This window comes from Macaca mulatta, chromosome 11 (genome assembly GCF_049350105.2).
Source record: "Macaca mulatta isolate MMU2019108-1 chromosome 11, T2T-MMU8v2.0, whole genome shotgun sequence".
NCBI lineage: Eukaryota > Metazoa > Chordata > Mammalia > Primates > Cercopithecidae > Macaca > Macaca mulatta.
Window position 1 is genome coordinate 129,341,973 of NC_133416.1, and position 13,028 is coordinate 129,355,000.

The window sequence follows — 13,028 nt, forward strand, 5'->3', positions numbered from 1 at the left end:
TTGAATATGGGGCCACTCTCTACTGGCTGTGGGGCCTAGGGCAAGCTTCTTAATGTCCCTGATCTTTAGAGTCCTTGCCTGCGAAGTGGGGTGATAATAGGGACTTCTGTAGGATCCCTGTAAAGATCAGGTAGTTTAATATGGGAAAAGCGCCTAGCACAGAGCGCAGTACTCAGCAAGTGAATGATTTCCTTTCTTCTCTTCTTCCTGTAAGGGCATTTGCTTATGAGCTCAGGATCTTCCCTAATAAAGAGGGGACAAGCACCCACACTGTCCTCTCATCTACCCAAATTCAGCGTGCTGCCGCAGGGCAGAGTCAACCACGTGGCAGCCGGTTCCTGTTCCTGACCACTTCTCCAAGCCCCTGCGCTGCCTGTGGCTCGCCTGGGCCTCTTTCCTGGCAGTGTGACGTTGAGGAGCAAAAACAGCTCAGAGGCACCTTCCTTCCTCACAGAACAAACCTGATTCCTGGCTGCCAGCACAGTGTACCCCCTGCCATCTGCCAAGTGCGCATCTTTCTTTTTATGGCGGATATTGAAGCTTCTACTCTTAACCTGAATATGAGCAAAAATAGCCAGTTAAATCTGCTTTGGAACCACGGTGTTTGAGATTGCACTTGCAGCTCTGACTTCCACCCCGCCTTCACCTGAGAGAGCAGGTCATGGGAACTTGGGGATTTAGGAGCTGGAGGTGAACTCTCCCTTTGAAAAGGGATCATGGCCTCAGAATGGCTGCCTGGTTCCTTGCTCCCTGGCTTGTTGCCTGGAACCATGGGGACAAGGCACACCTTGTGGGGACAAGCAGAACCTTCCTTTCTATTTGTTGTTGTTGTTGAGACAGGGTCTGACTCGGTCACTCGAGCTGTAGTACAGAGGAGTGATCGTGGCTCACTGCAGCCTCGAACTCCTGGGCTCAAACGATTCTCCTGCCTCAGCCTCCTGAGTAGCTGGGACCACAGGCACGTGCCACTGTGCCTGGCTAACTTTTAAAAAATTATTTTTTTGTTGATAGTCTCACCAAGCCTAGGCTGGTCTTGAACTCATGGGCTCAAGCCTTGGCCACCCAAAGTGTTGGGATTACAGATGTGAGCCACTGCACCCGGCTAGAACATTCTAAAATGTTTGTTTTCTTCTCAGTCGTCTTGGGATCTGGAATGGTAGAAATTTAAGAAAAAGAAAAAAAGGTCTCTGCTTTCCAATAGCTTTCGCCTGGCCAGAGTCCAGGCTTCTGAGAATTTCAATTTAATCTGTGATGGGGACAAAGGATTATTATAAACTAATTAGCACTTCATTGCTGCTTCTGGTGACTTAATATGATCAGCACTTCACTAACGGAAAGAAATGTAAAAACCTAAACAAGAAACCAACAAAATTTCCTACTAGAGTTACTGACGATGAGTTGTAGGGGAGATAAAAATGATAAATCCCCTCACGTTCGATCATTTCAGTCAGTGCCCCCCTTGGCCCCAACTGCTACCATCACAGTCTATGGCACTTCTGCCCTAGGAGAGCCCCTTCCATCCCCTCTCTCAGGGTTCATTCCACACTCCTCTTCTTCTGCCCCTCCATGCTAGCATGCCACCCTTTCTCCTCTCCTTGTCTGGCATCTGTTTCAAAATCCCTCATTACTTCTTTGTGCTCAGCCTCCCTGCCTCCTGTCATCCTGCTGCCCTGCTCAGCCAAGAGCAGAGAGACCCTGATTTGAATCCTAGCTAGTCACTACCTGCTTGCTGGATGACGCCAGCCAAGTCCCTTCACTTCTTGGAGCCTCAGTTCCTCCAGCTGTTAAATGGGACTCCTCCCACCAAGTTGAGACCATTCCTCCTCCGCCTCCTGCAGGGAGCGTTGACAGAGCACCTACTGTGTGCTTGCCACAGGGCTGAGAACTCTAGCTCCTTCCCAGAAGTACTGTGTGGATTGCTGGGCACAGAGCAGGTTTTCAGTAAGTGTCATTTCCCTTTTCTGCCCTAATGACCTCTTTTCTGTTGCAAGTGTTAGAAACACAATTTAGGCAAAAGGGAACATATGAGAAGGTCATTGGGATCACATGTAGCTACACCGCAGGAAGGTCATGGACAGCGGCACACTTGTGCCCGCAGCACTTGCTGTCCTCTCGGCCCTGCTGTTGGCTTCATTCTCTGCAGAACTGGGTTTCCTTACTCAGCAGGAAGATGGCCGCCCACAGTTCCCAGATTTCACAAATTAGAACTCTCACCACAGACAGAGGGCGTCTCTTTCCCAGCGTGGGTTGGAGAAATCCCAGTGCAGCCCCCGGTCCCCTCTGGGGTCAGTTGATGGTGGCCAGGAGGCAGGGGATGTAGTGGAACTCTGAACACCGGGGCGGGAGCCGCAGGCTGTTCCCAGAGGACCAGGTGCTCTTGCCAGCCTTTCCCCTCGGGCTCCTGGTGGGGACAGGCTCCTCTCTGTCACTTCCGGTCTTTACCTGGCCCTGCTCCAGAGTCACATGGCAAAAGTGGCCTTGCCACTCACGGAGCTTGTCGGGATTGGGCCTGGGCCTGGCCTAGAGGCCACAGAGAGGGAGCCCTCTCAGCTGGACACTTGCCTCCATGGCCTAATATTCGAGCTGAGAAGTGGGGAAGACACAGCCCTTCTGGAGGGGCCCTCAGGCACCCCTGGAGAATACCCAGGTTCCTCAGACCTTAAGCCAACCCATGGGCTTATGCATGCCTCGGTGAGAGGACCCAGGACAGTGCTTAGCAAACTCTTCCTAAGAAAGGTGTAGGTGCGGCCGATACCCATTTTCCACGGCCGCAATAATCCCAACCACTTGTGCTGAGTTTTCTCAGGGCCAGGGCCTACACTGAGTGAGTTCCATGCATCATCTGATTTCATCCTCAGCCATCTTGGGAGAGGGCACCACTATTATCCCCATCAAACATATCAAGAAGCTAACTCCAAGGGGTCTGATGACTGCCCAACAATGGAGGAGGCAGTGGGGCTGGGATTCACAGCCAGGGCTTTCTAAGTCCACCCCACACCTTAACAAACATTCATTACAGGAGGAAAATAAAGGACTTTGTCTCCAATCCTTGTGATATGGTTTGGCTCTGTGTTCCTACCCAAATCTCATCTTGAATTGTACTCTGATAATTCCCATGTGTTGTGGGAGGGACCTGGTGGGAGATAGTTGGACTGGTTAGGGGGTGGTTCCCCCATGCTGTTCTCGTGGTAGTGAATAAGTCTCATGAGATCTGATGGTTCGATAAGGGGAAACCTGTTTCACTTGGCTCTCATTCTCTCTTGCCACCACCATGTGAGACATGCCTTTCACCTTCCACCATGATTGTGAGGCCTCCTCAGCTATGTGAAACTGTGAGTCAAATAAACCTCTTTCTTTTGTAAACTATGCAGTCTCAGGTATGTCTTTATCAGCAGCGTGAAAATGGACTAATACAGCACATTGGTACCAGTAGAATGGGGCACTGCTGAAAAGATACCTGAAAACGTGGAAGTGACTTTGGAACTGGGTAACACGCAGAGGTTGGAACAGTTTGGAGGGCTCAGAAGAAGACAGGAAGATGTGGGAAAGTTTGGAACTTCCTAGAGTTGTTGAATGGCGTTAGCCAAAAGCCTGATAGTGATATGGACTAAGGTCCAGGTTGAGGTGGTCTCAGATGGAGATGAGGAACTTGTTGGGAACTGGAGCAAAAGTGACTCTGTTATGTTTTAGCAGAGAGACTGGTGGCATTTTGCCCCTTCCCTAGAGATTTGTGGAACTTTGAACTTGAGAGAGATGATTTAAGGTATCTGGTGGATGAAATTTTTTTTTTTTTTTTTGAGATGGAGTCTCGCTTTGTCACCCAGGCTGGAGTGCAATGGCACAATTTTGGCTCACTGCAACCTCTGCCTCCTGGGTTCAAGTGATTCTCCTGCCTCAGCCTCCTGAGTAGCTGGGACCACAGGTGTGTGCCACCACACTTGGCTAATTTTTTGTATTTTTAGTAGAGAAAGGGTTTCACCGTGTTAGCCAGGGTGGTCTCAATCTCCTGACCTCATGATCCACCTGCCTTGGCCTCCCAAAGTGCTGGGATTACAGGCATGAGCCACCACTCCCGGCCTCTGGCGGAAGAAATTTCTAAGCAGCAAAGCATTCGGGAGGTAACTTGGGTGCTGTTAAAGGCATTCAGTTTTATAAAGAAAGCAGAGCATAAAAATTAGGAAAATTTGCAGCTTGACTATGACAGAAAAGAAAAACCCATTTTCTGAGGAGAAATCCAAGCCGGCTGCAGAAATTTGCATATGTAACCACTAGCCAAATGTTAATACCCAAGACAATGGGGAAAATGTCTCCAGGGCATGTCAGACATCTTCATGGCAGCCCCTCCCATCACAGTCCTGGAGGCCTTTGTTTTGACCAGATTTATTGGGACAAGCCCAGGGTCCCCATGCTGTGTGCTGCTTAGGGACTTGGTGCCCTGCATCCCAGCTATTCCAGTCATGGCTGAAAGGGGCCAATGTAGAGCTCGGGCTGTGGCTTCAGAGAGTGCAAGCTCTAAGCCTTGGCAGCTTTCATGTGGTGCTGAGCCTGTAAGTCCACAGAAGTCAAGAATTGGGGTTTGGGAACCTCTGCCTAGATTTCAGAAGATGTATGGCAACACCTTGATGCCCAGGCAGAAGTTTGTTGGGGCCCTCATGGAGAACCTCTGCTAGGGCAGTGCGGAAGGGAAATGTGGGGTCAGAGGCCCCACACAGAGTCTCTACTGGGGCACTGCCTAGTGGAGCTGTGAGAACAGGGCCACCATCCTCCAGACCTCAGAATGGTAGATCCACTGATAGCTTGCACCGTTTGCCTGGAAAAGTCATAGACACCCAATGCCAGCCCATGAAAGTAGCCAGGAGGGAGGCTGTACCCTGCAAAGCCACAGGGATGGAACTGCCCAAGACCATGGGCACCCACCTCTTGCCTCAGCGTGATCTGGATATAAGACATGGAGTCAAAGGAGATCATTTTGGAGCTTTAAGATTTGACTGCCCTGCTGGATTTCGGACTTGCATGGGGCCTCTAGCCCCTTTGTTTTGGCCAATTCCTCCCATTTGGAATGGCTGTATTTACCCAATTCCTGTATCTCCATTCTATCTAGGAAGTAATTAACTTGCTTTTGATTTTACAGGTGAAAGGGACTTGCCTGTCTCAGATGAGACTTTGGACTGTGGTCTTTTAAGTGAATGTGAATTGAGTTAAGACTTTGGGGGACTGTTGGGAAGTCATGATTGGTTTTGAAATATGAGGACATGAGATTTGGGAGGGGTCGGGGTGGAATGATATGGTTTGGCTCTGTGCCTCCACCCAAATCTCATCTTGAATTGCACTACTATAATTCCCGCATGTTGTGGGAGGGGCCTGGTGGGAAATGGTTGGATCATGGGGGCAGTTTCCCCTATGCTGTTCTCATGGTAGTGAATAAGTCTCATGAGATCTGATGGTTTGATAAGGGGAAACCCGATTCACTTGGGCTCTCATTCTCTCTCTTGCCACCGCCATGTGAGACATGCCTTTCACCTTTTGCCATAATTGTGAGGCGTCCCCGGCCATATGAAACTGTAAGTCCAATAAACCTCTTTCTTTTGTAAATTGCCCAGTCTCAGTTATGTTTTTATTAGCAGCATGATAACAGACTAGTATACCGGGTATGCATTTATTAATTCTTACAACAGTGCTGCGAGGCAGAATCTTCTCATTTTATAATGGAGGACACTGATGCCAGGGAGGTTAAGTCACCTCCCCAGAGTCACATAGCTTGCCAGGGGCAGAGCCGGGACTTGCACACATGTCCGTGTGACTCCACACTCTGGACACTTCCCCACTTCCCCACTGTGGTCTAAATGAGGTGTGTTTGATGTCACAGCAAAGAGGCTAATCGCCCGATTAGCAATAATCCAGTTAGTGGATTATTAGAATGATTTCTGATGATTAGCCTTTTGTAGGAGGCGAAGTTGGTCTCATACAAAAGTAGGTTTTCTTACCATTGAAAGGGCCTATTTTTGGAAAATCTGACCTTGTGTTAGAGAGCAGAGGGTTATTTTTATCTGACTGGCATGGGTCCCTGTGGTCTCCTGAGTTTTTATGGAAGCAATGAGTGTTGGCAGTCCACTTGTACAATATCCCATTCTTTTGACTCTGATCGTTTGTGGATCTAAAGTTCTGGGTAAGGCTCCTCTGTCTGGGAGGATTGTGGTTTCAGAACACAGATGCCTCCCCCACCCCCAGGAGACACGTGTTCCCCAAAGATTACAGACAAATTGCCAAGCACCTGCCCTGTCATCACCGAGAGAATATCACCATAATTAAGGCGGGTGCCCTCTACCTCTGAGTTCCACGCTTGAAATGGAATTTTCTGGTTTTGGTTTCATTTTAAAGGACTTTTTCTTAACAAGTGTGTAGAGACCCTCACTGTATCTGTGCCGTGTTACCCTTCAGAGGGCTGCAGTGCTGTGCGGACCACCTTCTGAGCCATGCTCACGCTTGAGCGCTTTCTAATAGGGACATTTCTGTTGTTGTTCCAGTGTCCTGGAGGCAGCGGTTTCTCTTGGGGGTGAAGACTTGACCCCATTCTATGGTCTGCTGTCTGGTGGCCGGGAAGGAAAATTCTACAGGGTAATTGTCCCTAAGCACTTCCTGGTAACATCGAGTTAAGTTTGTAAAGCAAATGTGCCCGGGGTTAACCTTCTTGCTTTATTCCGAAGCTTTGTTCCCCCATTGAGCTTAAAATGTACTTTCTTTTTTTTTTTTTTTTTTGAGACGGAGTCTCGCTCTGTCGCCCAGGCTGGAGTGCAGTGGCCGGATCTCAGCTCACTGCAAGCTCCGCCTCCCGGGTTTACGCCATTCTCCTGCCTCAGCCTCCCGAGTAGCTGGGACTACAGGCGCCCGCCACCTCGCCCAGCTAGTTTTTTTGTATTTTTTTTAAGTAAAGACGGGGTTTCACCGGGTTAGCCAGGATGGTCTCGATCTCCTGACCTCGTGATCCGCCCGTCTCGGCCTCCCAAAGTGCTGGGATTACAGGCTTGAGCCACCGCGCCCGGCCTTAAAATGTACTTTCTAGAAAATGTCTTTGAAGTGTTCATGGATGCCTTCAGACTTAAGCCTAAACGTGTGTTGTGTTTCCGTTCTATTCCTACGTAGGAGCTAGAAGACTACTTCTACTATTCTCAGCTCCGCAGTCAAGGCATCGACACGATGGAGACCAGAAAGGTGTCAGAATACATTTGCCTGTCGGAGCTTCCTTTTGTCATGAGAGCAATTGGCTTTTACCCATCTGAAGAGGAGGTAGGGAGAATGAAAACAAGAGCAGCAACGGGATGTGCTATTTATAAAAAACAACCTCTGGGAACAAACATTATAGGTCAAAGCAAAAATTGCACATTTTTCTTGCATAAATGGATCAGAAAGACGGTTCTGGGCATTTCAGATGCACTCCTGAGTAACTGCCTTATGGTAGAGATATGCTTTTTTTTTTTTTTTTTTTTTTTTTTTTTTTTTTTTTTAAGACAGAGTCTTGCTCTGTCGCCCAGGCTGGGGTGCAGTGATGCGATCTCGGCTCACTGCAAGCTCCGCCTCCCGGGTTCATGCCATTCTCCTGCCTCAACTCCTGAGTAGCTGGGACTACAGGCACCCGCCACCACGCCCGGCTAATTTTTTTGTATTTTTATTGGAGATGGAGTTTCACTGTGTTAACCAGGATGGTCTCGATCTCCTGACCTCATGATCCCCCCCTTGGCCCCCCAAAGTGCTGGGATTACAGGCGTGAGCCACTGTGCCCGGCCAAGATATGCTGTTTCTAAAAAGCACGCTCCTCATGGAAATTCAATGTTGGTTAGAGCATGGGTCTTGTAACCATGGTGTTGAATTGGACGGACTAGGGCTGCCGTCTCAGCCCTGCCCCTTGCTGAGTGAGGACCAGCCTCATAGGATTTTTTTCTCTTTTTTTGAGGTGGAGTCTTCCTTTGTCGCCCAGGTTGGACTGCAGTGACACAATCTTGGCTCACTGCAACCTCCACCTCCTAGGTTCAAGTGATTCTCCTGGTTCAGACTTCTGAGTAGCTGGGATTACAGGCACTCACCACCATGCCCGGCTAATTTTTGTATTTTTGGTAGAGACGGGGTTTCACCATATTGGTTAGACTGGTCTCAAACTCCTGACCTCAAGTGATCCCCCCGCCTCAACCTCCCAAAGTGCTGGGATTACAGGCATGAGCGACCGCGCCCCGCCAGCCTCATAGGATTTGAGGAGGGGATTGATGCCTACGCAGCCCTGGGCATGGTGCTGGGTGCACAGGAAGAGCTCAGGGAAGGGAGGGAGTTATTATCATCATTGTTGTTCTCACTGTTTAGTTGCTCTTAACCTAGCAGGTGTTAATGGGGCACCTTTGGGAGGTGGGTGCTTGTCTGGGCTGTGGAGCACAAAGGGTGCAGTCATCCCTCATGACCGTGCTGCAAAAGCACCCCCAGATGCAAGGAGCCCCAAGCAGCGTCAAGAAGCATCTCAGGGAAATGTTCCTCATGTAAACTATTGTTTAAAGTGCAGTTAAGCCAGGTGTGGCAGCTCACGCCTGTAATCCAAACACTTTGGGATACCAAGGCGGGAGGATCACTTGAGCCCAGGAGTTTGAGAGCAGCCAGGGTAACATAGGGAGATCCCATCTCTATCCCCATCCCCCCCAAAACAATTGCTCCGTGTGGTGGCCCGTGCTTGTGGTTCCAGCTACTCAGGAGGCCATGGCAGGAGGATCACTTGAGCCCCGGAGGTGGAGGCTTCAGTGCCCATGATTGTGCCACTGCACTCCAGCCTGGGAGGCAGAGCGAGACCCTGTCTCAAAAAAATTAATAAATAAATAAAGTACAATTGATTGTGTTTCTTCTGACTTGAAATGTAGGCCGAGTGCAGTGGCTTACGCCTGTAATCCCAGCACTTTGGGAGGCTGAGGCGGGTGGATCACAAGGTCAGGAGATCGAGACCATCCTGGCTAACATGGTGAAACCCCGTCTCTACTAAAAATGCAAAAAATTAGCCGGGCGTGGCGGCGGGTGCCTGTAGTCCCAGCTGCTTGGGGGGCGAGGCAGGAGAATGGCATGAACCCGGGAGGCGGAGCTTGCAGTGAGCCGAGATCACGCCACTGTACTCCAGCCTGGGCAACAGAGCGAGACTCTGTCTCAAAAAAAAAAAAAAAGAAATATAATGCGTTCCCATTATATAAAGTTTGGGAAGGATATGCAAGTGGAATCAAGAAAATACTGACTTACAATTCCACTATGCAGATGGAACAGTTATTAAGATTTTCCTGGGTGTTTTGTATATATATTTATATAATCATATATACAATCATGCATCACTTAATGTTGGGAGATGTTCTAAGAACTGTGTCGTTAAGCGACATCGTTATTGTGTGAACATCATAGAGTGTCCTTACACAAACACAGATGGCAGAGCCTACTACACGCCTGGGCGGTATGGTAGAGCCTGTGGCTCCCAGGCTCCAGACCTGAACAGCATGCGACTGTACTGAATACTGTAGGCAGCTGTAACACAGTGGTGTGTATTTGTGTATCTAAGCCTATGTAAACGAAGAAAAGGTACAGTAAAAATATAGTATTATGACCTTATGGAACCACCATCCTATATGTGATCTGTCATTGAAACGTTGTTAAGTGCAGTGTGACTGTATAGATGTATATAGTTTTTTTTGTTTGTTTGTTTTGTTTTGTTTTGAGACAGAGTCTCGCTCTGTTGCCCAGGCTGGAGTGCAGTGGCGCAATCTCGGCTCACTGCAAGCTCTGCCTCCTGGGTTCACACCATTCTCCTGCCTTAACCTCCCCAGCAGCTGGGAATACAGGCGCCTACCGCCACACCGGGCTAATTTTTTTTGTATTTTTAGTAGAGACAGGGTTTCACTGTGTTAGCCAGGATGGTCTTGATCTCCTGACCTCGTGACCCGCCTGCCTTGGCCTCCCAAAGTGCTGGGATTACAGGCGTGAGCCACCATACGCAGCCAGATGTATATAGTTTTAAAAAACTAACTGGGCTTGGTGCAAAAAACTAACATGGTGAAGCCCTGTCTCTACTAAAAAATACGAAACTTAGCTGGGCATGGTGGCACACACCTGTAGTCCTAGCACTTGGGGGGCTGAGGCAAAATAATCACTTGAACCCAAGAGACGGAGGTTGCAGTGAGCTGACCGCACCATAGCACTCTAGCCTCGGCAACAGAGCAATACTCTTTCTCAAAAAATAAAAAACAAACAAGCAAACAAAAAACTAATTGATACCACACTGAATATGTGTTTGTATCCTATATTTTCCCTTAATTTTATATCATAAGCTTTTTCCATTATATTAAAAATTGTCCAAAAACTTGCTTTTTAAAGGATATATTTTAATTTTTTAACTATTTCTAATTTAGAAAATAGAATTATAAAGAAGAAAATAGAAATTACTCAGAGATCATCACTGTTATTATTTTGGTAGATATCCTATCATTTTATATATGGACATAGATATATCTATATTTTTTAATAAGGAATTGAGATTATATGGTATATATATGTATATACCTATATATATCAACATTATACAGAGGATGTGTGTGCATATAGATATGTATCAACATTCTCAGTAACTTGTTTTGTGAGCAAGATGGTAAAAATTCCTTGGCAACATGCTTTTAAAGGCTGCAAACTTAATTGGACCATTCCCCAGCTGACAGGCATGTAAGTTGTCGAAGTAGTTGGTGTCAGAGACACAGCTGTGTTGAGCATCTCTGTGCTGGTTTTTGCACACTTCTCTAATTATTTTCCTGGGTCATAGTGCAAGAAGTAGAATTACTGGGTCAGAGAATATGAAATTGCACCTACTGCTAACCTACTTTCCATAAATGTAGCATTTTACGTGCCCATCTTCAGGAATCCACAAGTCCTGAAACCCAGCTAAGCCTCGATGTTCATGTTGGCTGAGAACACTTGAGCAATATAAGCTGTGGTCCCAGTCCCTTCTCTCAGCTTCGGTGGCCTACTTAGAATCACCTGTTTTGTGTGCTCCAGGTACACAAAACTCATTTCTGGAGAAATTAGTTATCAGAGCCCCTTAACCCCTGCTGAGTCTTGAATGAATGAGGATGGTAAAATCACCAGGTACTGTTGTTAGCTCCTCTAAAGGTCTTTGGCTGATGTGCCTTTTGTAATAGCACATTGCTAGAAACATAAGCAACTCTGAGAAAGTTCGTACAGCCCACATAAAAGTGTTCCTGACAGTGGCATTTTCCAAAGAGTATTCCCTAGAACGTGGCTTCCCAAAGTGGGAAGCTGCATCGGAGCATTTACTGAACATTCAGCTCCTGGGCCCTGCCCAGGTTCAGCCAATTGGAATCTCCAAGCACAGGCCTCGGAGTCTGTACATCTCCTGAGGGTGCTCACTGCGGAGCTGCCCATATTTGAAGATAGGGGCTCAACACACTGAGCGGGATCGTTAGTCAGCTTTCTTTTTTTTTCTCTCTCTTTTTTTTTTTTCTGAGGCAGCATCTTGGTCTGTCACCTAGGCTGGAGTGCAGTGGTGTGATCTCAGTTTACTGCAACCTCAGCCTCCCAGGTTCCAGCGATTCTCCTGCCTCAGCCTCCTGAGTAGCTGGGATTACAAGCATGCACCACCACGCCTGGCTAATTTTTGTATTTTTTAGTAGAGACAGGATTTCACCATGTTGGCCAGGCTGGTCTCGAACTCCTGACCTCAAGTGATCCACCTGCCTCAGCCTCTCAAAGTGCTGGGATACAGGCGTGAGCCACCATGCCCAGCCTCAGCCTTGTTCTTTGGTTACAAGTTACAGAAACCTAAGTCGACCCATTTTCTGGTTCACAGAATTCCAGGTCCAAAGGGAGTGGTGATGTGCAGTGTAACCTAAGCCAGGCCCTCATCCATGTCGCTGGGAAGGGTCTCTCTCTTTAAGCCTGGCTTTCTGCTGTACTGTCTTCCTCTGGGTCCAGCCCCCAGCCCACATCTAGTGGGGTTCAACGCCACAGGCAGGAGCCTGTCTCCTTCCCAGAGCTGCAGACATTGTTACTGTCATCACTGCCATCGGAGCATGTGCCACTCAGGTTGGCTAGGCCTGGGCACTCTGTTCCTGGAGTGTGGAGTGGGCTCAGTCTCCTTTAACCATGAGGACTATGACCAAGTGACAGCTAAGACATGGGCAGGTGTCTCAGCCTCTTCATGCTTCAGCTTCCTCATCTACAAAATGAGTGCAACAGTCGCACCCAGGACCACCCTGGGCAGGTGGCATGGCTTCCACGGAATTCTGAGCAGGGCAAAAAGCGGGCCCCTCTTCATTCTCACTTCCTTCTTTTTTTTTTTTTGGAGACAGGGTCTCACTGTGTCACCTGGTCCTCCAGCCTCAGCCCTCCAAGTAGCTGAGACTACAGGATGTGCCACCATGCTCGGCTAATTTTTAAATTTTGGTAGAGATTGGGTTTCTCCATGTTGGCCAGGCTGGTCTCAAACTCCTGAGCTCAAGCCATCCACCCTCCTTAGCCTCCCATAGTGTGGGATTCTAGGCGTAAGCCACCGCTCCCGGACCTCCTTTCCTTCTCATTTTACATTAGAAATGTTGCCTCAGATGTCTCCCTGTTCCCACGGCCACTGCACTTCATCTGCATGGCTCTGTGGTTTTGCTTCTTCTGTTTTTAGCCCAGCATTTAACCAAATACCCACCTCCTCTGGCTGATTGGTTGGCCTAACACCTGGTACTTCAAGATGAAGAAAGGGAAGAAGCACATGTTGGTGAAAACCAGCCGGCCTGGCTGCAGTGCCCAGCCTCCTTGGCGAGCCATCCCAGCAGTGGTCTGAATGCCAGAGTCCTCTCTGTAGATGAGGCTGGAGCGGGCTGCTCTCTCATAGGGGTGTCGTGAGGACTAACAAGCGAGGGTCTGTGCAGTGCCCAGCACACAGAGGTGCTTACTCTGTGGGGTGCTCTTCCCTCAGTATTTCCTGTTAAATCAGTGTGTTCCTCTTAAGAGGCTGATGGGAT

The 13,028-nt window shown here is 48.4% G+C and overlaps 1 protein-coding gene across 10 annotated transcripts in view; it reads left to right on the forward strand.

The window, feature by feature from the left end:
- CFAP251 (cilia and flagella associated protein 251) overlaps positions 1–13,028 on the forward strand; it is an 85,281-nt gene that overhangs the window by 51,075 nt on the left and 21,178 nt on the right. For 8 of the 10 annotated variants that reach the window (XM_077955482.1, XM_077955485.1, XM_028830013.2 and 5 more), the window contains 2 exons: positions 6,525–6,615; positions 7,141–7,284. In XM_077955482.1, coding sequence (XP_077811608.1) covers positions 6,525–6,615; positions 7,141–7,284 — 235 coding nt within the window. Of the gene's footprint in view, positions 1–214; positions 3,367–6,524; positions 6,616–7,140; positions 7,285–13,028 lie in introns of those variants that run through there. The other 2 variants (XM_077955487.1, XM_028830018.2) reach the window with 1 other exon arrangement.